This window comes from Microtus oregoni, unplaced genomic scaffold, assembly GCF_018167655.1.
Source record: "Microtus oregoni isolate MIOR12 unplaced genomic scaffold, Mior012 000067F_000, whole genome shotgun sequence".
NCBI lineage: Eukaryota > Metazoa > Chordata > Mammalia > Rodentia > Cricetidae > Microtus > Microtus oregoni.
Window position 1 is genome coordinate 687,483 of NW_024543953.1, and position 27,453 is coordinate 714,935.

At 34.5% G+C, this 27,453-nt stretch overlaps 1 protein-coding gene across 2 annotated transcripts in view; it reads right to left on the reverse strand.

Annotated features, from left to right (window-relative positions):
• Positions 1-3,341: 3,341 nt before the first annotated feature.
• The window catches only part of Klhl4 (kelch like family member 4), an 87,359-nt gene continuing 63,247 nt past the window's right edge, over positions 3,342-27,453 (reverse strand). For both annotated transcript variants that reach the window (XM_041640974.1, XM_041640973.1), the window contains exons 7-11: positions 22,500-22,724; positions 21,063-21,225; positions 18,835-19,047; positions 5,051-5,222; positions 3,342-4,712 (exon numbers count right to left, since the gene is read on the reverse strand). In XM_041640974.1, coding sequence (XP_041496908.1) covers positions 4,653-4,712; positions 5,051-5,222; positions 18,835-19,047; positions 21,063-21,225; positions 22,500-22,724 — 833 coding nt within the window. In that variant the 3' untranslated portion in view covers positions 3,342-4,652. The remainder of the gene's footprint in view (positions 4,713-5,050; positions 5,223-18,834; positions 19,048-21,062; positions 21,226-22,499; positions 22,725-27,453) is intronic.

Consider the following 27,453-nt stretch of genomic DNA (forward strand, 5'->3'; position numbering starts at 1 on the left):
GACTCAAATGAAGAAGTCAAACTTTCACTATTTGAAGATGATATGATAGTACACATATGTGACCCCAAGAAATCTACTAGGGAACTTCTATAGATAATAAATACTTTCAGTAATGTGACAGGATACAGATCAACTAAAAAAAAAATCAGTAGCCCTCTTATATTCAAATGATAAAAAAGCTGAGAAAGAAAGCGGAGAAACATCACCATTCACAGCAGCCAGAAATAACATAATATATCTTGAGGTAAAACTAACCAAAGAAGAGAAAGACCTGTTCAACAAAAGCTTTTAATTCCTCAAAGAAATAAATAGAAGAAGATAAAAGAAAATGAAAAGGCCAGGCAGTGGTGGCGCACGCCTTTAATCCCAGCACTCGGGAGGCAGAGGCAGGCGGATCTCTGTGAGTTCGAGACCAGCCTGGTCTACAGAGCTAGTTCCAGGACAGGCTCCAAAGCCACAGAGAAACCCTGTCTCGGAAAACCAAAAAAAAAAAAAAAAAAAAAAAAAAAAAAAGAAAAAAAAAAGAAAATGAAAAGATCTCTTGTGCTCTTGTATAGGTAGAATCAACATAATAAAAATGGCAGCCCTACCAAAAGCAATTCAATGCAATTCCCATTTAAATTCCAAATCTGTTTTTATTGGCATAAAAAGAGACAGGTTGTCCAATGGAATCAAACTGAAGACCAAGGTATTTATCCACACATATGAATACCTGATTTTTGATAAAGAATCTAAAATTACACAACAATAGAAAAAAAGCATCTTCAACCAACAGTGTTAGCATAACTTGATGTCAACGTATGGAAAAATGCAAATAGAGTTCAAATGGACTAAAGACCTCAATATAAATATGACTACACCGAACATGATGGAAGAGAAAGTGGGAAGTAGTCTTCAATACATGGGCACAGGGGACCACTTTCTAAATATAACACCAATATTACAGACACTGAGAACAACAATCAATAAATGGGCCCTCCTGAAACTGAGAAGCTTCTGTAAAGCAAAGAATACAGTCAATAAGATAAAAAGGCAGCACATTGAATGGGAAGATATCATCACCAACTCTATATAAGACAGAGAACTGATTTCAAAAATATATAAAGAACTCAAGAAATTAGACATCAAAGTATCAAATAATCTAATTTAAAAAATGGGATAAATGTCTAAGTGAGAATTCTCAAAAGAAGAATCTCAAATGGGCAAAAGATACTTAAAGAAATGTTCAGCATCCATAGCTATCTGAGAAATGCAATTCAAACCAATTCTGATATACCATCTTACACCTATCAGAATGGCTAAAATCAAAAAACAGTAATGATAATTAATGTTGGAGTGGATGTGCAGCAGGGGGTCATTCCTCCATTGCTGGTGGGAATGCAAATTTGTACAACAGTCTGGAAATGAGTATGGTGTTTTTTTTTTGTTTGTTTGTTCTTGTTTTCAGAAAATTGGGAATCAACTTACCACAAAACCCAGCAATACCACACTTAGACATAACCTAAATGATGCTCAATCATACTACAAGGATATTTGTTCAACTATGTTCATAGCAGCATTATTTGTAATATCAAGAACTTGGAAACAAATTAGATGCTCCTCCACCAAAGAATGGGTAAAGAAACCATGATAGCTACATAATGGAGTACTACTCAGCAATATAAAGCAATGACATCTTGAAATTTGCTGTACATAGATGGAACCAGAAAAAAATAAACATGCTGAGTGAGGAAACCCAGACACAGAAAGATGAACATGCTATGTACTGACTCATAAGTGGATTCTAACTGTAAAGCAAAGGATAAGCCTATAATCCATGACTCCAGAGAGGCTAAGTAACAAGGAGTATCCTTAGAGAAACATATATAGATCCCCCTGGGAAGAGGGGATATAAATGATCTCCTTGAGAATATTAGAAGCATTCGGAGTGAAAGAAGGAAAGGCAGAAGAGGAAGAGGAGGGAAGAAGGGTCTAAGAGGAGGAGAATTTACAGAATGGGATGGTTGAGATGGAGCAAGGACAGAGATGGAGAACAATGAAAGAGATATCTTGATTGAGGGAGCCATTATGGGTCTATCAAGAAGACTGTCATGAGATAAATTCCTTGGAATCCACAAGGATGACCCCAGCTAAGATCGTAAACAATAGTGGAGAGGGTGCCCGAACTGGCCTTGCTCTGTAGTCAGATTGATGACAATCTTAAATATCACCATAGAAACTTTTCCCAGCAACTGATGGAAGCAGAGGCAGAGATCCACAGCTGAGCACTGGGTTGGGCTCCCAAAGCCTAGTCAAAGAGCGGGAGGAGTGAGAATATGAGCAAAGAGATCAAGATACCCACTGAAACAGTTTACCTGAGCTAATGAATGCTCATCAATTCTGGCTGGACAGGGAAGTAATCAGCAGATGACCAAATTAAGCCCTCTGTATGTGGGTGACAGTTATATGGCTGTGGCAGACTACAGGGCCACTGGCAATGGGACCAGCTTTTATCCATACTGCTTGTACTGACTTTTTAAAATCCATTGTTTCTGGAGGGAATACCTTGCTCACTGTAGATATAGTAGGGAAGGCCTTGGTTTTTCCTTAAAGCAATGACCCTTACCCTCTCTGAAGAGGGGATGGGGTGTGGGAAGGAAGGTGGAGGGAATGGGAAGAGGGGAGAGAGAAACTGGGATTGTTATGTAAAATGAAAAAAACGATAGGTTTTTTTTTAAAAAAAATAAAATACAAAATAAATAAAATCTGTGTTCTCCATTTCAAACATGTTCATATTCATGAGGAAAAAATTGTGATGGGGTTAAAGAATTGTGACATTTGTACTTTCACATTAATTTGATAAAAATACAATTTAACACATCTAACCAACCTGTCACCCATGCTACTGTAAATAGCACTAATGGAACTCATTTGTTTACAGTGAGTTCAAAAAGGTAAATATAAAAGTTATTAAAGAAAGAGCTAGCTAAGGAGAGAGAGGAGATTAGTAGGAGTAAGGGAAGAAAAGAGATGGTATATAAAGGATTAATATGATAAACATGCCTTATGTACATGTAGGAAATGTCACAAGGCAACTTATTAGTATGTATAATTAAAAAATGCTAAAATAAACATTAAAATCCAGAAATGTCTTATGTTTCTTTTTTTGTGTGTATGCTAACCTTTCTATGCCACCTTTGATGTGAAGTCTGCACCACTTTGTTGAGAATTATAGACAAAATAAGAAACAAAGGAGGGGAATTGTGTATTAGCATTAAAATATTTTTGCTTTGGGGGCACTACAGCATCAGAAAAATCATACAACTTGCACTGGACATATTTTAGAATGACAATCATTATAGTCAGATGGAAAAGATTTTATTTAGATTCAATTTACCAAAGTACAAATACCTTTTTTTCAACATATGCTGTGATATTAAAAAAAATTAATAGGTAGTAAGTAGCATTTTTAAAGCATTACTCTGGATTTTGTTGCTTGTTTTGATATTCTACAAGGCAAAGTTCCTTTTATGAGAAGTATTATAGAAATTCAAAAATGGAACATTTACTTGAAAAGTTAACTTCAAAAACATGAGTTTTCAATATTTCACCATAATGTTTTATCTTTAAGTAGTGTAAATGAAAATAAAATAAAAGCTAAAGTAATACTCAAATACTCTTTTTATTTTTATTTTCAAAAGTGTAGTTTTGTAGTACATGTGTCTTTACTATTTACTGCTAGGTAAACATGATTATGAAATTAAAAGAAGATTAGGTATAGATAAGTAAAGAAAAATTATAGAATTGACTATCTATGTTAAACTTTTTAGTGTTTCCGTTGTTAATATTGTGCATCATATTCTCAACTTTAACTTTGTTTAGATCAAATTTTAACATAATCGAAGGTGTTTATTGAGAAAATATTAAATGTTTGAGGAAAGAATAAACTTCTGTACAATGAGGCCCTCAGGCAAAGTTTGTAACAATATAATATTCACTATTAGATGATAGATTGTATATGCGACATTATGATACTTTACTGCAAATGAATCTATCAACACACCATGTCATGGGATAGAAAATTTATATACATATTTTAGCAGAAAGTTAACTGAAAATAATAGCCTGTGAAAAGTTTGACATTGTGTAATTAGTATAGGAAATTACATCAGTGAATGACCTGTTTCATGCATGGCACAGAAAACACTTTCTTCTTGGCTAATGTGAGGTATTATTAGCTAGGTGAGCTATTGTTTGAAACAAGATGGTATGCTTTAAAGCTTCTGTCATTCTTTTTTATTAAGTTATTCCAGATGGTAGAGTACCTTCAATAGAAAATGTTTTACTTCCTAGACCCTTACACGAAAACTGTTAATGCATTCATCACCTTCAAATACTGCCCACTGCCAAATGTTTGTTAGGTACTTTAACATTTTATGCTAATGAGGCTAAACATAGCCCATGGGATTTTGCATTAGATTATAAGCTGAGACAGCACATATACTCAACAGTAACATGTAATCCACATTTTTCAGCCGTATGAATGTTAAAAATTTCAACTACACGTGAAAACAACACAACAGCATTTGAATCTGCTATCAACTTCTGAAAAGAGGATATGTCTTCTTCATTCTTGAGATAATTCTATTCCATTGTATTAGCTAATGAGAGTTTCAGTGTAGCTTCACAACTACAACACATGCTCCGGCTCTTCCAACATTCACAGGTACTTCCTAAAACACAAACAAAAAAGAAACACTGCCTTTAGTATAACCCAGAAGGTTGGCCTTCAAAGAATTTTTACTGCCTTGACCCAACTTTTGCCTTGTCCTTAAATAAGAAAGTTGCAGCTCAGATCATTGAAGACTGTAGATGGCTTCTGGAAGATCAGGTGCTTTGGCATTAAGTTTTTACTTTTGTGACAATTTTCTCAGTTTTTCAACTGTGCTTTTTCACACAGCTAATGATACTACTACTCAAAGTTTTTTGAGAATTAAATGAAATAATGGACCACAAGAATTTGATATATAAATTCTGAAATATAATAACATGAAGATTTTTACTATAATACCTCTTTCCATTCATCTTTCTGAGCATCATATGATTCAACAGTATTCAGATATGTATGACCATCATATCCGCCAACCACATAGAGTTTGTCTCCAAGGGGGCATACTGCAACAGCATCACGAGGAACACTCAAAGGTGCCACAGTTGACCACGAATCACTTTTTGGATCATATCTTAAGAGATTTATGAAGAAAAATGAGAGGTAAAATTCAGTAATATCACAATAAAAATCAATAGGCATTAATAAAATGTGTTATTGTGTAAAATACATAATTAGGAACACTGAAAAGCATTATCAACCATAGGTTTGCTATACAAGACAAAAGAGTTAAAAAAAAGTATAAAGAATTGAAGAATTAAAGAATATGTACACGATATAGCTCTCTCCAGCCACAAGAGGACACACAAAGCATACAGAAAAAGTGCTTCCTTTTTCCATCAGGTATTTCTTTTGTCCATACTCAATTCATATGTTATACAAATTTGGCATTAAAGTCTCCCATAGATAACTTTTCTATAACTTTGACCTGTATGCTTAAACTACGTAACATTGACTCTAAAAAGTGTGAAAAGTAAATTAATACAAGTATACATTACATGCGCTCTAACCATGTTGATCTATTTGTAAAAGCACATTGAAAGTGTTATCTTGTATGTCACCTTTTACTAATTATATTAGGATTACATCTTTTAATCTTAACAAATTTTCAATAGATACCTAAAAGTCTCATTTTAACTTTTTTCTGAATTTTAGATTATTTCAATAATATTTTAATAATATCAGAAACCCACAAATTATCAAGATTATCTTTATGTATCTTTTACATTATTGAATGTCCTTACTGTGTCATGTTAAATTGTTATGGTATGTTGAAATTTAGAATGAGAAAAGCTACAGTTGATTCTCTATGTGTAGTATTTTCCAAATAATAATGTAATTGAGTCTATAGTGGTCAAATTAATTAATTATAAGTAGAAGTGAGTGAAAACTCACAGAGGTGATTCCTCCCATGTTCACATAAATTCTCAAGTATTTTTAATTCATACATAATCAAATCTCAAAATACTAATATTATCAGGTTATTATTTAATTCAGAAAATGTTGAATTGTTATGATTTTGCTTAATTTCTTCATTATTGGCATACTTGAGAATTGAAACTAGGTTTTAACATTGTTGACAAATGTTAAGGCACTAGCACTTGGATAAAACCCAGCAGAAAATATTGAATTTTAAGAAGGAAATGAAATTATTAATTAATATGAAACCTATAAAGTTATGAAGCAACACACTGACTAATTAATTATATTCAACTTGTAATAACACCACTTATCTCCCTGTTTCTTTCTCTTTTCACTCAGTCTATATAGACACATAAATTAAACACATTAATTCTAATGGAGATTTCTAATGTTCTTACAAATAGGAGACTTAATAATGGGCCCATTGCACACATGATAGAATGCTTAGAAATAATTTCTTTGACTTCTTGAACTGCATTTTAAATTAACATTATAGAAAATAAACACTGATGGATGGGGAATCATCAAAGTTAAATTCTCCTATGTTAAGTAATGGTTAAGACAATTCCAGGGAAATGGGCAAGTCACCATTTTTCAACAAGTAATAATGTTGTAAATGTAAAACTTTTTTTTTCTGTTTTGCTGGTTAGTTTTGTCAATTTGACACAAACTGGAATCACTGGAAAAGTGGGAAACTCAATTAAGGAATTGTCTCCAAATCATTGGATTGAAGGCATGCCTGTGTGCATTTTCTTGCTTAATGGTCAATGTGAACTCCATTTTTGGCAATGCCATCACAGGGCAGATGCTCGTGGGCTGTATAAAGATACAAGCTTAGTAAGCCTTTAGGAACAAGTAGTGTTCCTTCACTGTCTCTGCTTCAGTTCTGCCTCCTTATTCTTGCTGCAATTCATAACTTTGCTTCCTCAATAGTGGATTATAACCTAAATAAGTCATTTCCTCTATTAAGTTAAGATTGGTTAGCAGTGGTTTCAGTGCTGAGGAGTTCCATCTGGATGGGTGAGTGTGTGCTATCCAGGGGCAGATTGTCCCGGAAGAGAGCACAACCCCCTCTCCCCCAGCTCCTGCTACAGGGCTGTCTTTCTTACACACCAACCAGCCCCCCCCCCCCAAGCCTGGCCTGTTGTCTGTTAAGTCCTTTGCTCAAGAACAGTTCTCTGCTCCTACACTAAGTATACCCACCAAGAGCAGTGAGTGCCTGCCTATCGGTGAGGCCTCTAGGATCCCCAAAAGAGATCGTGGGCACCTTCAGCTTGTGCTGTAGGGTCTCCTGTGCTCTACCGACCCCGCCAAGCCCCCCCCCTCCAAGTTCGCCCTTTTGTCCGCAGGTCATTGGACTACCAGAAGTCCATGTTTCGGTGCTGAGGAGCTCCATCTGCAGGGAACGGTTCCTGCTTCTACACTGAGGAGATCCACCTAGAGAGTCAGTCACAGCAAAGACTGGACCAAGACACCAGGCCTCTCCTGGCTCCATTTGAATGAAGAGATGGGAAGGCGCCAATGCAAGAATTCCTCTAACAACCTGAAAGGCAACATGACATCACCAGAATCCAGGGATCCCGAAACAAGAAGAATTGTACACCCTACTCGAGAAGAAATAGAAGAAATCGACTCTAAACTGAATTATATGAAAATAATAGAAGACCTTAAACAGGAGGTGAAAAACTGCCATAAACAATTAGAGATCACAAACAAAAAGGTAGAGGAAATGAATAAATCTCTCAAAGATACCCAAGACAACCAAGAGAAACAAGAAAAAGCAATCAAACAGGTAAGGGAAATGGTTCAAGACTTGAAGAATGAAATGGAAATAATGAAGAAAACACAAACTGAGGATAGGATGGAGATGGAAAATCTGGGTAAATGAACAGGAACTACAGAGACAAGTACTACCAACAGATTACAAGAGATAGAAGAAAGAATGTCAGACACTGAAGATACCATAGAGAAAATAAACACACTGATCAAAGAAAACAGCAAAACCAACAAATTCTCATCACAAAACATTCAGGAAATCTGGGACACAATAAAAGGATCAAACCTAAGAATAATAGGGGTAGAAGAAGGAGAAGTACAGCTCAACGGTCCAGAAAATATATTTAATAAAATTATAGAAGAAAACTTTCCCAACCTAAAGAAAGCTATTCCTTCGAAGGTTCAAGAAGCATACAGACAACTGAATAGACTGGATCAAAAAAAATCTCCTCACCATATAATAATCAAAACACAAAATACACAGAATAAAGAAAGAATATTAAGAGCTGCAAAGGAAAAAGGTCAAGGTAAAACTATCAGACTTACACCTGACTTCTCTATGGAAACCATGAAAGCCAGAAGGTCCTGAATAGATGTACTGCAAAAACTAAGAGACCATGGATGCAAGCCCAGACTACTATACCAAGCCAGGCTTTCGTTCACTATAAATGGAGAAAACAAAATTTTCCAGGATAAAAACAAATTTAAAACATACGTAGCCACAAATCCAGCCTTACAGAAAGGAATAGAAGGAAAATCACAACCCAAGGAATACAACAATGCCCACAATAACTCAGACATCTAACGACCCTTCAACAGCACAACTCAAAGATGGGAAACACACAAACTCTAATACCAAAAAAAAAAAAAAAAAGAAAAATAAAAAATGACCGGAGTTATCAACCACTGGTCATTAATATCACTTAATATCAATGGACTCAACTCACCTAAAAAGAGACACAGGCTAAGAGATTGGATATGAAAACAGGATCCAACATTCTGCTGTTTACAAGAAACACACCTTAACCACAAAGACAGACATCTACTCAGAGTAAAGGGCTGGGGAAAGGTTTATCAAGCAAATGGACCGAAGAAACAAGCAAGTGTGGCCATACTAATTTCTAACGAAGTTGAATTCAAACTAAAATCAATGAGAGGAGATGGAGAGGGACATTTTTTACACATAACATGAACAATTAATCAGGACAAAATCTCAATCCTGAATATCTATGCCCCTAATATAAAAGCACCCACGTACGTAAAAGAAACATTACTAAAACTCAAGGCAGTCATCAAACCAAACACACTAATAGTAGGAGATTTCAACACTCCTCTCTCACCAATGGACAGGTCAATCAGACAGAAACCTAACAGAGAAATAAGAGGATTAAGGGAGGTAATGAATCAAATGGACTCAATAGACATCTATAGATCATTCCATCCAAATAGGAAAGAATGTACCTTCTTTACAGCAGCTCATGGAACCTTCTCCAAAAATGATTACATACTCGGTAACAAAGCAAACTTCCACAGTTACAAAAAAAAATTAGTAACCAATTGTGTCTTATTGGATCACTGTGGATTAAAGTTAGAATTCAACAACAATGCTACCCCCAGAAAGCCAACGAACTCATGGAAACCCGACAGTTAACTACTGAACCACACCTGGATCAAGGAAGAAATAAAGAAATTAAAGTCTTTCTTGAATTCAAAGAAAATAAAGATTCAACATACTCAAACCTATGGGACACTATGAAAGCAGTACTAAGAGGAAAGTTCATAGCACTAAGTGCCCACTTAAAGAAAACAGAAAGCACACCTTGGAGACTTAACAGCGCACCTGAAAGCTCTAGAAAAAAAAAGAAGCAGACTCACCTAGGAGGAGTAGAGGACTGGAAATAATCAAACTAAGAGCTGAAATCAACAAAATAGAAACACAGAAAACAATCCAAAGAGTCAAAGAAACAAGAAGCTGGTTCTTGGAGAAAATCAACAAGATTGATAAACCCCTATCCAAACTAATCAAATGGCGGAGAGAGAATACACAAATTAACAAGATAAGAAATGAAAAGGGAGACATAACCACAGACACAGAGGAAATTCAGAAAATCATTAGATCTTATTACAAAAGCCTATATGCCAAAAAATTGAAAAATGTTAAAGAAATGGAAACTTTTTTAGATGAGTACCATATACTAAAGTTAGACCAGGAACACATGAACAATCTAAATAGACCTGTTAGTTGCGAAGAATTAGAAGTTTTTATCAAAAACCTCCCTACCAAATAAAGCCCAGGTCCAGACGGTTTCAATGCAGAATTCCACCAGAATTTCTGAGAAGACCTAATACCTATACTCCTTAATGTATTTCACAATATAGAAACAAAAAAGTCATTGCCAAATTCCTCCTATGAAGCTACAGTTACCCTGATATCAAAACCACAAAAAGACTCAACCAGGAAAGAGAATTACAAGCCAATCTCTCTCATGAACATCGATGCGGAAATCCTCAATGAAATACTGGCAAACCGAATCCAAGAACATATTAGAAAAATTATCCATTACGATCAAGTAGGCTTCATGCCAGGGTTGCAGGGCTGGTACAACATATGAAAATCTATCAATGTAATCCATCATATAAATAAACTGAAAGAAAAAAACCATATGATCATTTCATTAGATGCTGAAAAAGCATTTGACAAAATTCAACACCCCTTTATGATAAAAGTATTGGAGAGATTAGGGATACAAGGGTCATACCTAAATATAATAAAAGCTATTTATAGCAAGCCGACAGCTAACATCAAATTAAATGGAGAGAAACTCAAAGCCATCCCACTAAAATCAGGAACATGACAAGGCTGTCCACTCTCTCCATACTTCTTCAATATAGTGCTTGAAGTTCTAGCAATAGCAATAAGACAACATAAGGGGATCAAAGGGATTCGAATTGGTAAGGAAGAAGTTAAACTTTCATTATTTGCAGATGATATGATAGTGTACATAAGCGACTCCAAAAACTCCATAAAAGAACTCCTACAGCAGATAAACACCTTTAGTAGAGTAACAGGATATAAGATCAATTCCAAAAAAATTGTCACCCTCCTATACAGAAAGGATAAGGAAGCAGAGAGGGAAATCAGAGAAGCATCACCTTTCACGATAGACACAAATAGCATAAAATATCTTGGGGTAACTCTAACCAAGGAAGTGAAGGATCTATTTGACAAGAACTTTAAGTCTTTGAAGAAAGAAACTGAAGAGGATACCAGAAAATGGAAGGATCTCCCTTGCTCTTGGATTGGGAGTATCAACATAGCAATGGCAATTCTACCAAGGGCAATTTATAGATTCATTGCAATCTCCATTAAAATCCCATTGAAATTCTTCACAGATCTTTAGAGAACAATAATCAACTTTATATGGAAAAACAAAAAAAACCCAGGGATAGTCAAAACAATCTTATACAATAAAGGAACTTCTGGAGGCATTACCATCCCTGACTTCAAACTCTATTATAGAGCTTCAGTATTGAAAACAGCTTGGTATTGGCATAAAAACGAAGAAGTCGATCAATGGAATAGAAGACCCGGATTTTAACCCACAAACCTATGAACACCCGATTTTCGATAAAGGAGCTAAAAGTATTCAATGGAAGAAAGAAATTATCTTCATCAAATGGTGCTTGCAGAACTGGTTGTCAACCTGTAGAAGAATGAAAATAGATCCATATCTATCGCCATGCACAAAACTCAAGTCCAAATGGATTAAAGACCTCAATATCAGGCTGAACACACTGAACCTGATAGAGGAGATAGTGAGAAGCACTCTACAACACATGGGCACAGGAGATCAATTCCTACGTATATGCCCAGCAGCACAAACATTAAGGAGAACATTGAATAAATGGGACCTCCTGAAACTGAGAAGCTTTTGTAAAGCAAAGGACACTGTCACTAAGACAAAAAAAAAAAAAACCCACTGATGGAGAGAAGATCTTCATGAACCCCACAACAGACAAAGGTCTGATCTCCAAAATATATAAAGAACTCAAGAAACTAGACTTTAGATTGCTAATTAACCAAATTAAAAAATGGGACACTGAACTGAACAGAGAATTTTTAACAGAAGAAGTTCAAATGGCCAAAAGACACTTAAGGTCATGCTCAACCTCCTTGGCGATCAGGAAAATTCAAATTAAAACAACTTTGAAATACCATCTTACACCTGTCAGAGGGGCTAAAATTAAAAACACCAATGATAGCCTTTGCTGGAGAGGTTGTGGAGTAAGGGGCACACACATCCATTGCTGGTGGGAATGCAAACTTGTGAATCCACTTTGGAAATCAGTGTGGCGATTTCTCAGGAAATTCAGGATCAACCAACCCCAAGATCCAGTAATACCACTTTTGGGAATATACCCAAGAGATGCCCAATCATATGACAAAAGCATTTGTTCAGTTATGTTCATAGCAGCATTATTTGTAATAGCCAGAACCTGGAAACAACGTAGATGTCCTTCAATGGAAGAATGGATGAAGAAAGTGTGGAATATATACACATTAGAGTACTACTCAGCGGTAAAAAACAATGACATCGTGAATTTTGCATGCAAATGGATGGATATAGAAAACACAACCCTGAGTGAGGTAACCCAGACCCAAAAAGATGAACATGGTATGTACTCACTCATAATTGGTTTCTAGCCATAAATTAAGGACATTGAGCCTATAATTTGTGATCCTAGAGAAGCTAAATAAGAAGGTGAACCCAAAGAGAAACATATAGTCATCTGCCTGGATATGGGAAGTAGACAAGATTGCCGGGCAAAAACTGGGAACTTGGGGGTGAGGTGGGAAGGGTTAAGGGGAAATGGGGTGAGAAAATGAGAAGCGGAGAATTGGGGGAGCTCAGAGGAATGGGTTGGTTACGATAAAGGAAGGGTGGATATGGGAGCAGAGAAATATATATCCTAATTAAGGGAGCCACCTTAGGGTTGGCAAGAGACTTGACTCTAGAGGGGCTCTCAGGTGTCCAGGGAGATGTCCCCAGCTAGTACCTTGGGCAACTGAGGAGAGGGAACCTGAAATGACCCTATCCCATAGCCATACTGATGAATATGTTGCATAACATCTTAAAACCTTCATCTGGCGATGGATCGAGATAGACATAGAGACCCACACTGGAGCACCGGACTAAACTCTTAACATCCAAATGAGGAGCAGAAGGAGGGAGAACATGAGCAAGGAAGTCAGGACCACGAGGGGTGCACCCACCCACTGTGACAGTGGAACTGATCTATTGGGAGCTCACCAAGGCCAGCTGGACTGGGACTGAATGAGCATAGGATGAAACCGTACTTTCTTAACATGGTGGACAATGAAGGCTGATGAGAAGCCAAGGACAATGGCACTAGGTTTCGACCCTAATACATGAACTGCCCTAGCCTGTTTGGATGTTCACCCTCCTGGACCTTGATAGAAGTGGGAGGACCTTGTAGTTCCAGCAGGGCAGGGAATCTGGACTGCTCTTCATTCTCGAGAGGGAGGGGGAATGGAGTGGGGGGGAGGGGGAGGGGGAGAGGAGAGGGGGGAGGGGGCAATATGTGGGAGGAGGGGGAAATAGGAAATGGGGAAGAGGTGGAAATTCTTTTTCAACAACTAAAAAAAAAATAAACAAGAAAAAAAGAAAAAAAAAAAGAACTGCAAGCAAAGCAATTCATTTTTGATTATTATTACATATTTCCAAAGTGGACCCATAAGGAATATCACAGACTAATGAAGTACTGTAGATCTCATTTCAAATTACCATGGTTGTATCTCTTATGTAGTATAAGCTTCCAAAATTCACACAAATAATTTGAAATCATTTTTATATTCATATAATTTAATTTCATGATTTTTAAAAATATAGTGTCCAATTATTATTATAATTCTCTTATTACAGAAGAAAATGCCACGGTAAGGGGAGAAGGGGTTAGAGAAGTGAGAAGGGGAGGATGGGGAGAGCTTGGGGGAATGGGATGGTTGGGATGGAGGAAGAGTGGATATGGGAGCAGCAAAGTATATATCTTAATTAACGAAGCCATTTTAGGGTTGGCAAGAGACTGGACTCTAGAGAGGTTCCCAGGTGTCCAAGGAGATGTCCCCAGCTTGTTCCTTGAGCAGCTGAGAAGAGGGCACCTGAACTGGCCCTATACTATAGCCACTCTGATGAATATCTTGCATATCACCATAGAACCTTCATCTGGCATTGGATGGAGATAGAGACAGAGACCCACATTGGAGCTCTGGATTGAGCTCCCAAGGTCCAAATGAGGAGCAGAAGGAGAAAGAACATGAGCAAGGAATTCAGGACCACGAGGGTTGCGCCCACCCAGTGAGACGGTGGGGCTGATCTGATGGGAACTCACCAAGGCCAGCTGGACTGGGACTGATGGAACTTGTGACCGAACCGGACTCTGAATGTGGCTGACAAGGAGGGCTGACTGAGAAGCCAAGGACAATGGCACAGGGTTTTGATCCTAATGCATGAACTGTCATTGTGGGAACCTAGTCTGTTTGGATGCTCACCCTCCTAGACCTGGATGGAGTGGGAAGGACCTTGGACTTCCCACAGGGCAGGGAACCCTGACTGCTCTTTGGTCTCAAGAGGGAGGAGGAGTAGGGGGAAAGGGGAGGGAAAAGAGAGGAGGTGAAAATTTGTAATAACAATATAAAAATTAAAAAAAAAAAAAGAAAAAGATTGGATAGCAGTGATGGAAACCAGAAAACTGGAAAGCCTTCTCTTTCTTTACAGTAATGGCTTTAATGTGTGTGACATTTGTGTACTTGTGTTCAATCCTGTGTTTATTTGTGTGTGTATATGTGTGTGTGTGCATGTATGTGTGTGTTAGTAAGAAAATTCCAACAGAAATATATGTCTACAACGTACAAATTCTACCTGTTCCATGAATTTCTTTAAGGGAATATCTCTTATATCATCTGTGTTTTCTGAGATCCCACTGATAATTTGTGATTTGGTGATAATTTAACATTATTTTAACTATTTTTGTGCCTATGTATTTTGTCTACTTTGAAAGAGAATACAGACAGATGATCTTTATTTTAAGCAACAAATAATGTTATTTATCTAAACCAATGTTTTCCACTCTAAGAACTCATGCCATGGAATATTATTTTAAGTTGTTTTCTATTCATTTATGCTGTGGAAAATTGGTTTAATGATAAAAAGATGTGTTACACTCTTTTAAGTTGCATTTATTTAACTCTGTGAAGCAAAGTTATTTTGCATGTGTAAAACACAAGACTGATGTAATAAAGAGCTAAATAGACAATAGTTTACCAGGAGAAAGATAGTTGGGGCTGCCAGACAGAGAAGATAAATGAGAGAGATGAGAGAGAAGAGGAAGAGTGAGAAAAGAAGAAGGAAAGGAGGAGGCAAAGGTCCAACTCCCCAACAACATGGGCAGTCATGGAGTAAGAAGAAAGGAAAGACATAGACTAGAGAAAGGTAGAAACACAGAGAAAAAACATAGTTGAAGAGAAATGGAATAATTTAAGAAAAGCTGGCTAAAAGTGCAGCAGTGGTCCTAGCCACACCACTTAGCAGTTTAAAGACTCATACAGTCAAAAACAGCTATTCTATATGCAGTAAAAGAGGTCTATATGGAGACACATTTAAACAGGTTACAGTGAGTTTTACAATGTATGTAGGCTTAAGAAAAGAGACAGGGTAAAATAGTTACTAAAAAAAAGTTAAAGACATAACAAAACTTTATAGCTAGAAGTAAAGTAATATAAAAAAGAATAAGCCATGTAAATTTTGAAAACACACATGGAGTCTGTATCCTACATATTGCCTTATTGAACTTGAGTTTTTTGATTGCTATAACCAAAGGGCAGCAGGCTAACAGACATGAGATTGTGAACTAGACTGTTAAGTGGAACCAACCTGCTTTAGGTCTATCTTAACTTTTAAAAAGAATTTTTAAAAATGAATTTCCTTGGAGAAGAGCTTTTGTTTTTATTTCTACAAAAAAAAAAAAAAAACCTATAGATTCCTTCCAGGTTGATAAGTATCAGGTTTGATTGGGCAAGGGCTGCTGATATTGACAGGTGATATATATCAGCAAAAGATATATCTTGTCTGTCAGGACTTGGCCATTATCTCAATATTTACAGGGACCCCCTAAAGAAGCCTTCACCCACAGATATCAGGAAGCAATTTGGAGAACATGAAACCTATATTCCAAAAAGATGGAGTAGATCGTTGTTGGTTATTTGGTGGGTTATGGATGTTAGTTATCATTAAAGAAATATAGCAATATAGGATAAGAAGACAATTATTAATCTCTATTTTTTTGCATAGGCATTGATTTTCGTATATTTATACAAATTTAGAGTTATTTTTGTTATAATGTATATATGTTTCTACTTTTATTTTGTGTATTGTGCTTATACAGCTCATTTAGAAATACAATGTATAATTAGGATATGGGGTGTGTAGTTAATCTATACTAATGAGGCTTTTAGTTATATCAGATATGTTTTCAAGGTTAAGCAAGTATATTTTAGACAGATAGGTGATTATCAAACATTTAAAATACCTATAGAATGTGGCAGTTAATATGTTTAATAACCTAAGGTTTTCAAGGTAACGAGACACATCTGCTTTTGGCATCAACACTTTACTTCATAAAAGAATGATGGACATTGAAGAAACTCCATATGGAGTTTGTTTTCAATGGGCAAGTATAGCACATCAAAAAAAACTGTTAAAGTTTGCCAAGAGAAGGTGGAACAGTCCTTCAAGAATCCTGCTTCACAGAAAAGTCTGACAAACATTCTGCAGGACACAGAGGAAAGTGACTGTCAGATTTTGCCAATACAAGGTAGAACAGTCCTTCAAAATTTCTGCTTCACTGAAAAGTATGCCAGATATGGTAGGCCTGTAGGCTAAAAATAGATGCCCCAACATTGCAAAGGAACATTGGGTGAATGTCCAGGAAACAAAATGTCTCTGTTGTTAGGTAATATTACATCCATCTGGGATCTTTGGTGGAGATAAAGACTAAATATTGTTATAGCTTTACTTAGGCATGATAGAAAATAAATTAGGCATAGCATTTCAGAATCACTAAGATAAGATAATCAATGGAGTATTTTATTTTGAATTTGCTAAATACAAAGGATCTGAATTGTAAATGTAACTCTTACTTGATAACTGCTTTTTTATATTTATTTATTTGAAGTGGGAGTGTTGTTATCTATCTGTTGCTTTCATTGGTTAATTAATAAAGAAAACTGCTTGGCCTGATAGGGCAGAATTTAAATAGGCGGAGTAGACTGAACAGAATGCTGGGAGAAAGAAAGCCGAGTCAGGCAGTGGCCATGATTCTCCCACCCGACACAGATGCAGGTTAAGAATCTCCCTGGTAAGCCACACCTCATGGTTCTACACAGATTATTAAATATGGGTTAAAGCAAGATGTGAGAATTAGCCAATAAGAGGCTAGAACTAATGGACCAGGCAGTGTTTAAAAGAATACAGTTTCCGTGTAATTATTTCAGGTAAAGATAGCCGGGTGGTGGGAAGCGGCCTGCCGCTCCTACCACTACATTTATTTATTATGGATACAATATTCTGTATGTGTGTATGCCTGCAGGCCAGAAGAGGGTACCAGACCCCATTACAGATGGTTATGAGCCACCATGTGGTTGCTGGCAATTGAACTCAGGATGTTTGGAAGAGCAGGGATTGCTCTTAGCCTCTGAGCCATCTCTATAGCCCCTATAACTGCTTTTTTTTTTTTTTTAAATAAAAGCAGTGTATGGTGTTCTGTCTGCATGCATGGCTGCAGGCCAGAAGAGGGCTCTCACTACAGATGGTTATGAACCACCATGTGGGTTTTGGGAATTGAACTCAGGACCTCTGGATGAGCAGTCAGTGCTCTTAACTGCTAAGCCATCACTCCAGCCTGATAATTGCTTTTGTTGTGTACACTTTTACAATGTTAAAGTTAAAATATTTTATTTTTATTTAAAGAAAAGTGAGAAATATCATAGAATGTTAGTTAAAGATATATTTGTTTAATCTGTGGAATATTTGTTTAATGATATAAAGATGTGTTTCATTCTTTTATGTTGCATTAGTTTAACTCTGTAAAGTTGTGTTACTTTGCCTGTCTAAGACAACTGATTGGTCTAATAAAGAGTTGAATGGCTGATAAATAGCTAGGCAGGAGAAGGATAGGTGGGATTGCCTGGTAGAGAGATAAAACAAGAGAATAAAAAGAGAGATAAGTAAGAGAAAGAGGAGAGAGGACACTGGGGGCCAGCCACCCAGCCACAGATTAAAAAGAAAGAAAGATATATAGAATAAAGAAAGGTAAAAAGCCCAGAGGCAAAACAAAGTTAAAGAGAAATCGGATAATTTGAGTTAGAAAAGCTTGCTAAAAACAAGCAAAGCTCCAGCATTCATAAGTATGAGTAGGTCTCTGTGTCTTTATTTGTGATCTGGGTGGAGGATGCCCAAAGAGCAAAGACTAAAACTGTAAAATTAGCTTTGAGCAAGGAAATATTTATTGCAATAAGTAAAGTTGTTGTTCAGAAAAGTAATTTTGTTTGGAAATTCTGCTCATATTTTTGACAGTCCATTTTATTATCACTTTGAAGACCAAATTGAGTTTTGAAATGGTAAACTTAATTTGATTTGGATAACATGACTGATTGATAACTTTGCATAAAAATGTCCTTTTACGTTTATCTCTTTTGTGCCACTACTTTATAACATAACTAAACAAATATGTTTCATAAAGTTTAATACTAAATTTATAGGGCCTTTTACAAAATACTTTGTAAAAGCATAAGTGTAGAATGTTACAAAGTACAAATCCATTTTAAAAACTAATGAATCCAATTACATTTTTGTAGTTTAAATTTTTTTTCTCATTAAATAGTCCAAAAAACCACATGTGGAAAAACTTACCTTTCTACACAGTCAGAAAGCCTGGAGCAATGGTTAGGAGCAGGAGCATCATGTCCCCCTACAACATACAAGTATCCATTGTGCGTTGCTACGCCTATACCTCCACGTCTTTTTGACATTGGAGCACACAGACTCCACTTGTTAGTGTGTGGGTCAAAGTACTCCATTGACTTGAGGCAGGAACTTCCATCACGCCCACCAATAGCATACAGCCTACAAAAAAAAAAAAATAAACACACACATACATATATACACATATGTGTGTACATAGTCACACAAATTCATTTACAGTGATGACAATAAAGGCATTTTTATTTTCTTACACTTTATAATGTATATTCTAATCCATTGCTGTTGTCAACAGAAAGACTGGATTTGCGAATGGGTATTTATCTATGGCCCTTGGTGAAGCCTAGTCTATTCCAAACAACCCTCTTTAATTTTTGTCAAGAAAAATTTTGACTTAACACTGAAAGATCTGGAAAATATTTATGTGCAGAAATTCAGAAGGTATCAAGAAGATTTATTTTCATATGTAGTCCCAACAATCAGTTTCAACAAAGTTGCAGTTACAGGAGGTCAATCTGTTTCACTTCATACTTTCTGTCATATATGAGCTGTTTAGTATTAAATATAATATTTTTCCTAAAAGATGTTTATATAAGGCAACTAATGAAATATAATAAAATTGAGAAGGTAGATTATCCTTATGAAGAAAATGTAACTATAAAATGTTGTTTAATAACTTATGAATGTAAATTATTATAATATATAATGCTTTAATTTAAATATTATATGGTAATAATAAAGATGATAAACAATCATCAAACCATATGTTTGTAGCTTTCTTTCACACTGAATTGAAAACAATATAACTCAATAAAGCAAAATGAAATAAATTCAATTTGATGATTTGAATCTGGTGTGGTGTATAGAGGGGTTATGGAATTGAATCACTTGATATTACAGATAGGAACCTCTCTTCTGCTTTAACTATTTACTATTTCTTTTTCTGTTGAGCTCTAAAATACACCTGTGCTGAGTTTTTACTAAGCTCATTGATGTTCAGGTAATAATTTCATACATAGTAGTACAGAATCACATAAATCTTGACACTGGTTACACTATTGTCTGAACTATCTACCATGTAAGCTATATGTGACTGAGAGTAAGGTTTCATATCTCTGAAAAACACACATGTAAGTAGCATTATACAGACTAAGCAGGTTATATTTATTTATAATATAATTTATAATTATATTTAATAATATGCATATATATGCATGAATGTGAAAACAATGAAAAGGAACCTTAAATTTGCAAGAAAGATATGAAAGGTATATGGGACAGTTTGGATGGAGGGAAAGGAAGGAAGAAATGATGTAATTATTTAATAATCTCAATAATAGAAGAAAATAAAATAAAAATAAAGAAAACCATTATAATTATGTAGTACTGATTCAAGGTTTGGAAGCATCAGGAGAGCTTGTTTTTACAGAATCAAAAAAATGTGAGTCTTCAGGAAGGGAAAAACCAGATGGAATTCATTACTTATGCACCTTAAACTCTCAGAGGAGAGATTGGTGAACAATAACTTACCTTATTCATAAACATAGGAAGACAAATTACTTTTATAAATTTAGAGTGACTTGTAATGCAAAAGATGTCACTTATTTAGGGCAAATTGGAAATGATTATCTAAAATAGTGTTCTTCAAATTCATGAGTATATACTTTTCCTAAAGATTTAAGTAAAATGCAGTTTCTGATTCTTTTAAGATAAGACTAAGATGTAAAATTTTCCCCAAAGATTGCTTATATTTCTGGATCCAGGACAAAATTTTGAATAGAGTCTATATGTTTTTTAATGTAGCATTTATTGTAGAAAACTATTTTCCATCACAAAGAAAGGAAGATTCCACCAAATGACTTTTTTTTTTTTTTTTTTTTTTTTTTGGTTTTTCGAGACAGGGTTTCTCTGTGGCTTTGGAGCCTGTCCTGGAACTAGCTCTGTAGACCAGGCTGGTCTCGAACTCACAGAGATCCGCCTACCTCTGCCTCCCGAGTGCTGGGATTAAAGGCGTGCGCCACCATCGCCCGGCACCAAATGACTTTTATAATTGCTAATAAGGATGATCTGATAACGTATAATGTTTACTGACTGATGATCAAAACAAAGAAACTGCACAACATGGTCTGGTAACAAAGAGCTTGTATATTTAAGTTTACTTGTTATTTAGTGCAACAACTCCAACCGTGCTTCTAGGAGTTGACATGCTGGCCACATAATTCCATTGACGTCCATCAGGATCCCATCTTTCTACAGTATTTAGATAACTCCATCCATCGTGACCTCCAACAGCATACATTGGTCCTTCAAGTGTCGCTACACCTAAAGGATAGCATAGTATAAAGGGTCATTTACCTATGCCTTATGAAGCAACAAACTGCTTTAAGAACTATTTTGTATCTGAAATAGTTTTCTGCCCATGTGAGTCATTAATTGATTACATATGAGGCTAAATATGGGATTATTATCGTAGAAAAACTTCCCCTGACCACTATATTTCATGATAAGACATCAATAATCAGATTCTCATTGCTTTTTGTACATTCTTCTCACATATGTGATTTGTAACATGTGTTAGATTGCATTTTTAAAGCTTGCATTTATATCTTTTCAGGACATGTACATGCATAAGAATTATAATGATATAACAGATAATAACTACATTGTGTATGATTTAACAGAAACAATTTAACAAAACAAATGGTGAGAAAATTCCAGTCCTGGATCTGACACGTAGTACCATAGTACCATATGAAAGTCTATTGTGATCTTGCCAAGAACTGGATGAGTTCAGTTATGGCACTCATGTCTGGCAGTTCTCAAATGCCTGCAATTCTGGCTTCAATAGATCTGATACTTTCTTCTGATCTCCAAGGCACCATTTGCATGTATGTAAGCCCACATATAGATACATTTGCTTACACATATATTTTTTGAAATCATAAAAGCGTACTTTGTAAAAAATGTCAAATACTTCATTTTTTCAGATACCATAATATTTAAGCACATAGAACATAGTATAGAGAAATCAATGTACCTTGATATATATTCAAGAGAATTAATGTTTTCCAATATTCTACACAACATTACTTATCCATAAATTGTGTAGAGACCTCTGCCTTAATTATGCTTTAGAGTTCTGATCAGCAAAAGTACTAAACATAAATATATTTATCCTGTATTTGCGTTCAAAAATATCTTAATATCTTAGTGAATGCAAATTTGCTTGTTGTGCAGAGGCATAATTTTCTGACAAGAGCTTATAATACTTTACCATTGTCAAAAATTTTACTCCCAACTGAGCTTGAGGGAAGTGTTCTGTTGCATTTTATATTCTCCATAAAATAGACCTTCAGAAAATTAACATCTTCTCTGAAATGGAACCCTTTCAAATGTTGGTAGAAGGGACATAGAATTAAAATATAACATTATGTTACAATTAAAGATTTCCATGAGCATTTCAAGTTTGCTTAACTTTCCCAGAACCTTTAAGCCACTGTGATTCTTGGAATATCTCCTTGTAAAGTGCTCCTTGATCTAGTATGAAAAGTTTTCCTACATATTTTTGAAAAATTATATAGCATTAAATATCTTACCAAGCCCATGTCTATGTGTTGACATAGGAGGCATCACAACCCAGGTTTTGGTAACTGGATTAAAACATTCTACAGTATTCAATGTTTTTAAACCATCTCTTCCTCCCACGACATAAAGTTTATTATCAACAACTGCAACTCCAAACTGAAGTCTACGACCACTCATAGTGCCAATATGGAGCCAACTGTTGGTTCTGAGGTCATACTTCTCAATTGTAGTAGTACCTGTTAAAGATGTAATTAGCAATAATAAAAACAAAATTAAACAATAAGTGTGGTTATTTAATATTATGTGTTCTAACTCACAACATAACATCAGGAAAGAGAGTTGAAATTAATTTAACTAGCTCATGTCACAGTACTAACAGATATATAAGGCAAGGAGTGATAGTTCCACTGCTTTTAAATTAAACTGGAACCCTGAGCAGAAAGTAGTGTATTTGGTTTTGACATCAAAATATGAATTTAATGATAATATTAAATAATACATGAAATAAAATTGTGGGCAATTACAGTAGTACCAATACATGGTATATATATATATATATATATATATATATATATATATATATATATTATGAAAAAGCTCGTGTCTTAGTTATTTTAGTGCATATTTATATAAAATATGAGATGAATTAATAATTCCTTCAATAGCTTACTAAAGCCAGTGAACTGAAATTTTAATTATGCTAATAATTATTTTCTTTGTATTTTCTACAATGTAAGGGTTTTCTGTTGTATGTTTATAGATGTATATGTGCGTTGAAAATTATTTTAAATGAATTAAACATTAGAGGGAGGACTAAATAATTATGAATTACAATTCATTTCACATATGGTTTTGGCATTATTTCTCCAAAATTTTCATGGTGGTTATGTGAAGAATTGCAGCTGAAGTTATAGAATTCTAAAGAATTACTTCATTGATGAAAATTTTAAGTTATACTTTTGAAATATCAATTTAGTGAAGTAGTATATTCTCACCAGTGAAATAGTAAATTCTAAACTAATATTTTAATGAATTTTTACTTCTATAAACACTGCATTTTGTAATTTACTCAATGTTGCTGCTGAGCATTTTCAGTGAAGGCTGATTCATCACAATGGCTATGAGTATAATGAAAAAACTAAAGTAGACTTAATTGGTATTAATTCCTATAGTTTATCAGAGGGACAAGCAAAACACTTCCCACATGTTCTTTACTGGTGGATTTGTAGGAAAATTAGTTTGTAACAATGAAAATAAAGTTAACATTTGCAGTGTTGTTATTGACAGCTGTAAGGCTATGGTCTAAGAGCATATAAAGGCAAAAATTTAGGTGGAGGTTATATTGTCTCTATAGCTAATTTATGTTGATTTAGGTCATCTTTTCTGCACTACAAATATTTAGATGATACAGTTAAACTTAAATACATACAAATTCCTACATGATTTCGAATACACATTTCTGAGAATGTTTTGTTTTTATTTATTACAATTTTCAGAAATCATTCTTTTAATTCTTCTGATTTGTTTTAATGTTGGTTTATTCAGTGAAAATTATCATAGCCAATTTATATTGGAATTCAAAATTAAGCTATACTAATTATTAAGAAAATATAGATACCATTGGAAAGGTAATAGGTTAGGAAATTAGACAAGGCTACATTAGCTATCATAGAAAAATGAACTAGAAATATCTCGATATCCAGGGTAGTAGGCTAACTACACAAGGTAAGATTTTATTTAACTTCTCGATTGCAATCACAAAAGTTTGGATAAGTACTTTAAAATTTTGAACTTTAAAGACTTTCTCAGTTTCTTTAATCACCATCTCTGATAATTCAACTATTCAAATTTAAAATTTTGACTCAGATCTTGACTACAGTTTCTGATGATGGTTCTTTTATGATAATTTCTAGTCATTAGCATTAGCTTCAGACATTTGTGTGTTGTCTGTATTTAATCGTAGTTCTGTATTTATTATATAATTTAGAACCAAAAATAAATAATAGAGTACTATATTCCTAGACATTAATAGGAATTAATTAGATTCAAAAAACCTCATCAAGGCAACTGAAACAATATACTATAAGAAAAGGCATATATAGCACTGTAATGATAAATGCTTTTCAATATAATACTGATTTATGTAAGTAGACGCTACACTTTCCACATTTTGTGCATACTACTTAGATTTTGTATCTAATTCTGTACTGTTTTATTGTTGATCATAGGAGCTCACACTGGCTGTTCAAGAACCTGAAACCACAAAGAGTACAGAGGGGTTTACTGCTAACCCTTCTAGAATTGTGACAATGGCGATAAAGGAACAAGGACTTCTAGTAAGTATTATTCAGTCACATTTCAAGATTATCAAATCTTAAATTGCCCAAAGTAGAAATAATAGAAGTTCTCTTCCAGTATTATGGTCAGAGTTATGAAATATTTCCAAAAGGTACTTGATACTACTAGTTCTTGTTATTTTCCTAATAGTTGTCAACTTCCCATAGAGCTTTATATGGTGTTTCTATATAGAGACCCTCAAAATGAAAGGTTTACATGCCTTCAAAACAGAACTGTGGTAAGAGAGTTCAGTTATAAAAAGATCCTATTTCATTGATCTTTAGAATCAGACATGAAACTGGATACACTTACAATCATTTCATTGTTTAAAATAAACTATTCATTTAAGGATAACATAGACAAGAAATACTTGAAAATGATAAGAAAGAGCAAATGCAACAAACACACACACAAGAGATTTCTGTACTGTACCAGAGAAATGGCTCAGTGGATCAAGGTGCTGGCAGCTAAAACTGATGACTGGAGTTTGATCTCAAGGAGACAACTGATGCCTGTTAATTGCCTTCATATGCACACTGTGACACACATGTGCTTGCGATACAATTAATAAATAAAATGAACAGAGTCTCAATACTTAGAAATGTTTCTATATTGCAGATTATGTTTTTAAAGATATCACAAACTAGAACCAGAATTTATAGTGCATAGGTAGAGCATAAGCCTAGCATAAGTAAAGCGCTGAACTGATTCCCAGCACTGAAAGAAAAAAAAAATCTCAACAAATGATAATTGCATTTATGTTTTGCACTTAATACCTTCAGTTTTTAATTTAAGTACCAAGAAGCTGTTAATATTATTCTATTCAGTGCAATAAAGTCAGAGATAGTCATTTATGTCTGTAATACCAGCACTTGGGAGGCTGATGCAGTAGGATTGCCATCACCTTTTAAATCAGCCTAGGCTATGGAAGCAATATGTGAAAAATTAGACAATCAAAAAGTAATAAAATGTGAAACTGTCAAACCTGAAATTAATTAGGGTATCCTATAGTATTTGTTATTTTCTGAAGAACGCTAGTTATATGAAGTAGTTCCAGAATTTTGGAAATTATTTCCTCTATAATCTCATTTTCAAATGTGTTAAATTAGATATATATTTTGTAGAGTTTATATATTGACAAGCTGATCTATATTATGGCAATGTTTAAAGGTTTTTTGCATTAGAACTGATAAGATGATGAATATTTACTCTCACAAATTGATCAATTTTGCTCTCACAATACTCCGCTAGTTATCATGAAAGCAGACTATTACCAAACAAAAATCAGACAGGAGATGAGAAAAGACAATAGAGGGCAATTTAAAAAAAAAAACTATGCTATATGTATGTATTACAGTATCATAGCGAAACAACTTTATTCTACAATTAATGGGCAGTAATAAAAACAAAAGTTTACCTTCTATATGTTCTTTGCTATTTTCACTTTCTTACTTTTTTTGTCCCTCAAGCTCATAATTTTTATTATTTTAAATTTCTTAGATTCAGATACCCTATTATAGTAATAGAAAATTCACTACGTAAAAATTCTTTGTAATTAATTGGCATATTTCTTATATCTATTCCAATTTCAAATGGAAATAATTGATTGTTACTAGGATAAACCTTCAAGTTGTAGGTCATTTATTCAATCTATCAAATAAAATTTCAACTTATGATTTATCAGTATTCTCACTTTGTTTTCAATAAACTTCATTATAAAATCATTTCTTTAGTTTGGAGAGATGATTCAGTTGGCAAATCACCAGCTGCCCTCTCACATGACCCAGTTTCTATTTCCAAAACTCACATGATGGCTAAAAACAAACCAAGGGATCTGAAGTCTCTTCTATTCTTCTTGAGATTGTACTCATGGGTGCTAAACATGCATTTGCAATCATGTATGAAAACAAAACACCCTTCCATGTAAAATAAAATAATAAAAAAATCTTCGCTTTGTTATTTTAGCCAAAAGAATCATTAAAATGAAAAATTCACATGAAAATAATAAAGCCATAGACGAAGTTTTTCAAGAAGGGGAAGGATAATAGCTTCAGAAGCTGCTCCTTTATCTTCATGGAAGTTTTATTTATATAAAATTAACCTTATATTGCAATTCAAACAGAGGATCTTACAGTTAACATTTCAGTATTTTTTTATAATTAGTCTTTAAGCATGTAGCAGAATTAAGAGAACTAACTAGATGTCACTATTGTATTTGGGAAAATACATTTATCTCTTTCTAAAATAGAAACATGGATAGAAAGAAAGATGATACAGATAGATAGACTGAAAGACAGACAGACAGACAGACAGATAGATAGAGCTGGATAGATAAATAAAATTTCCCTGTAAAGGTTTGACAGAGAAAACTGAATAGTCAAACCTAATATTGTATTCTTAAAGTAAAATATCTATTAAGAATTAAGTAATTCATAATTAACAGATGATGATCCATAAGATAAGGAGGAAAATGAGGTATAAAATAATCATACAAACTACCCTATTTATGAAAATTCAGCTTCTGATACACTTACTTAACAAGGATTTAATAGTTTCCTTATAATGCGGAGGCTGTTAGAAATATCTCTCTCTTCTTTTTTTTCAAATGGAGGTATTTTCCCAATTAAT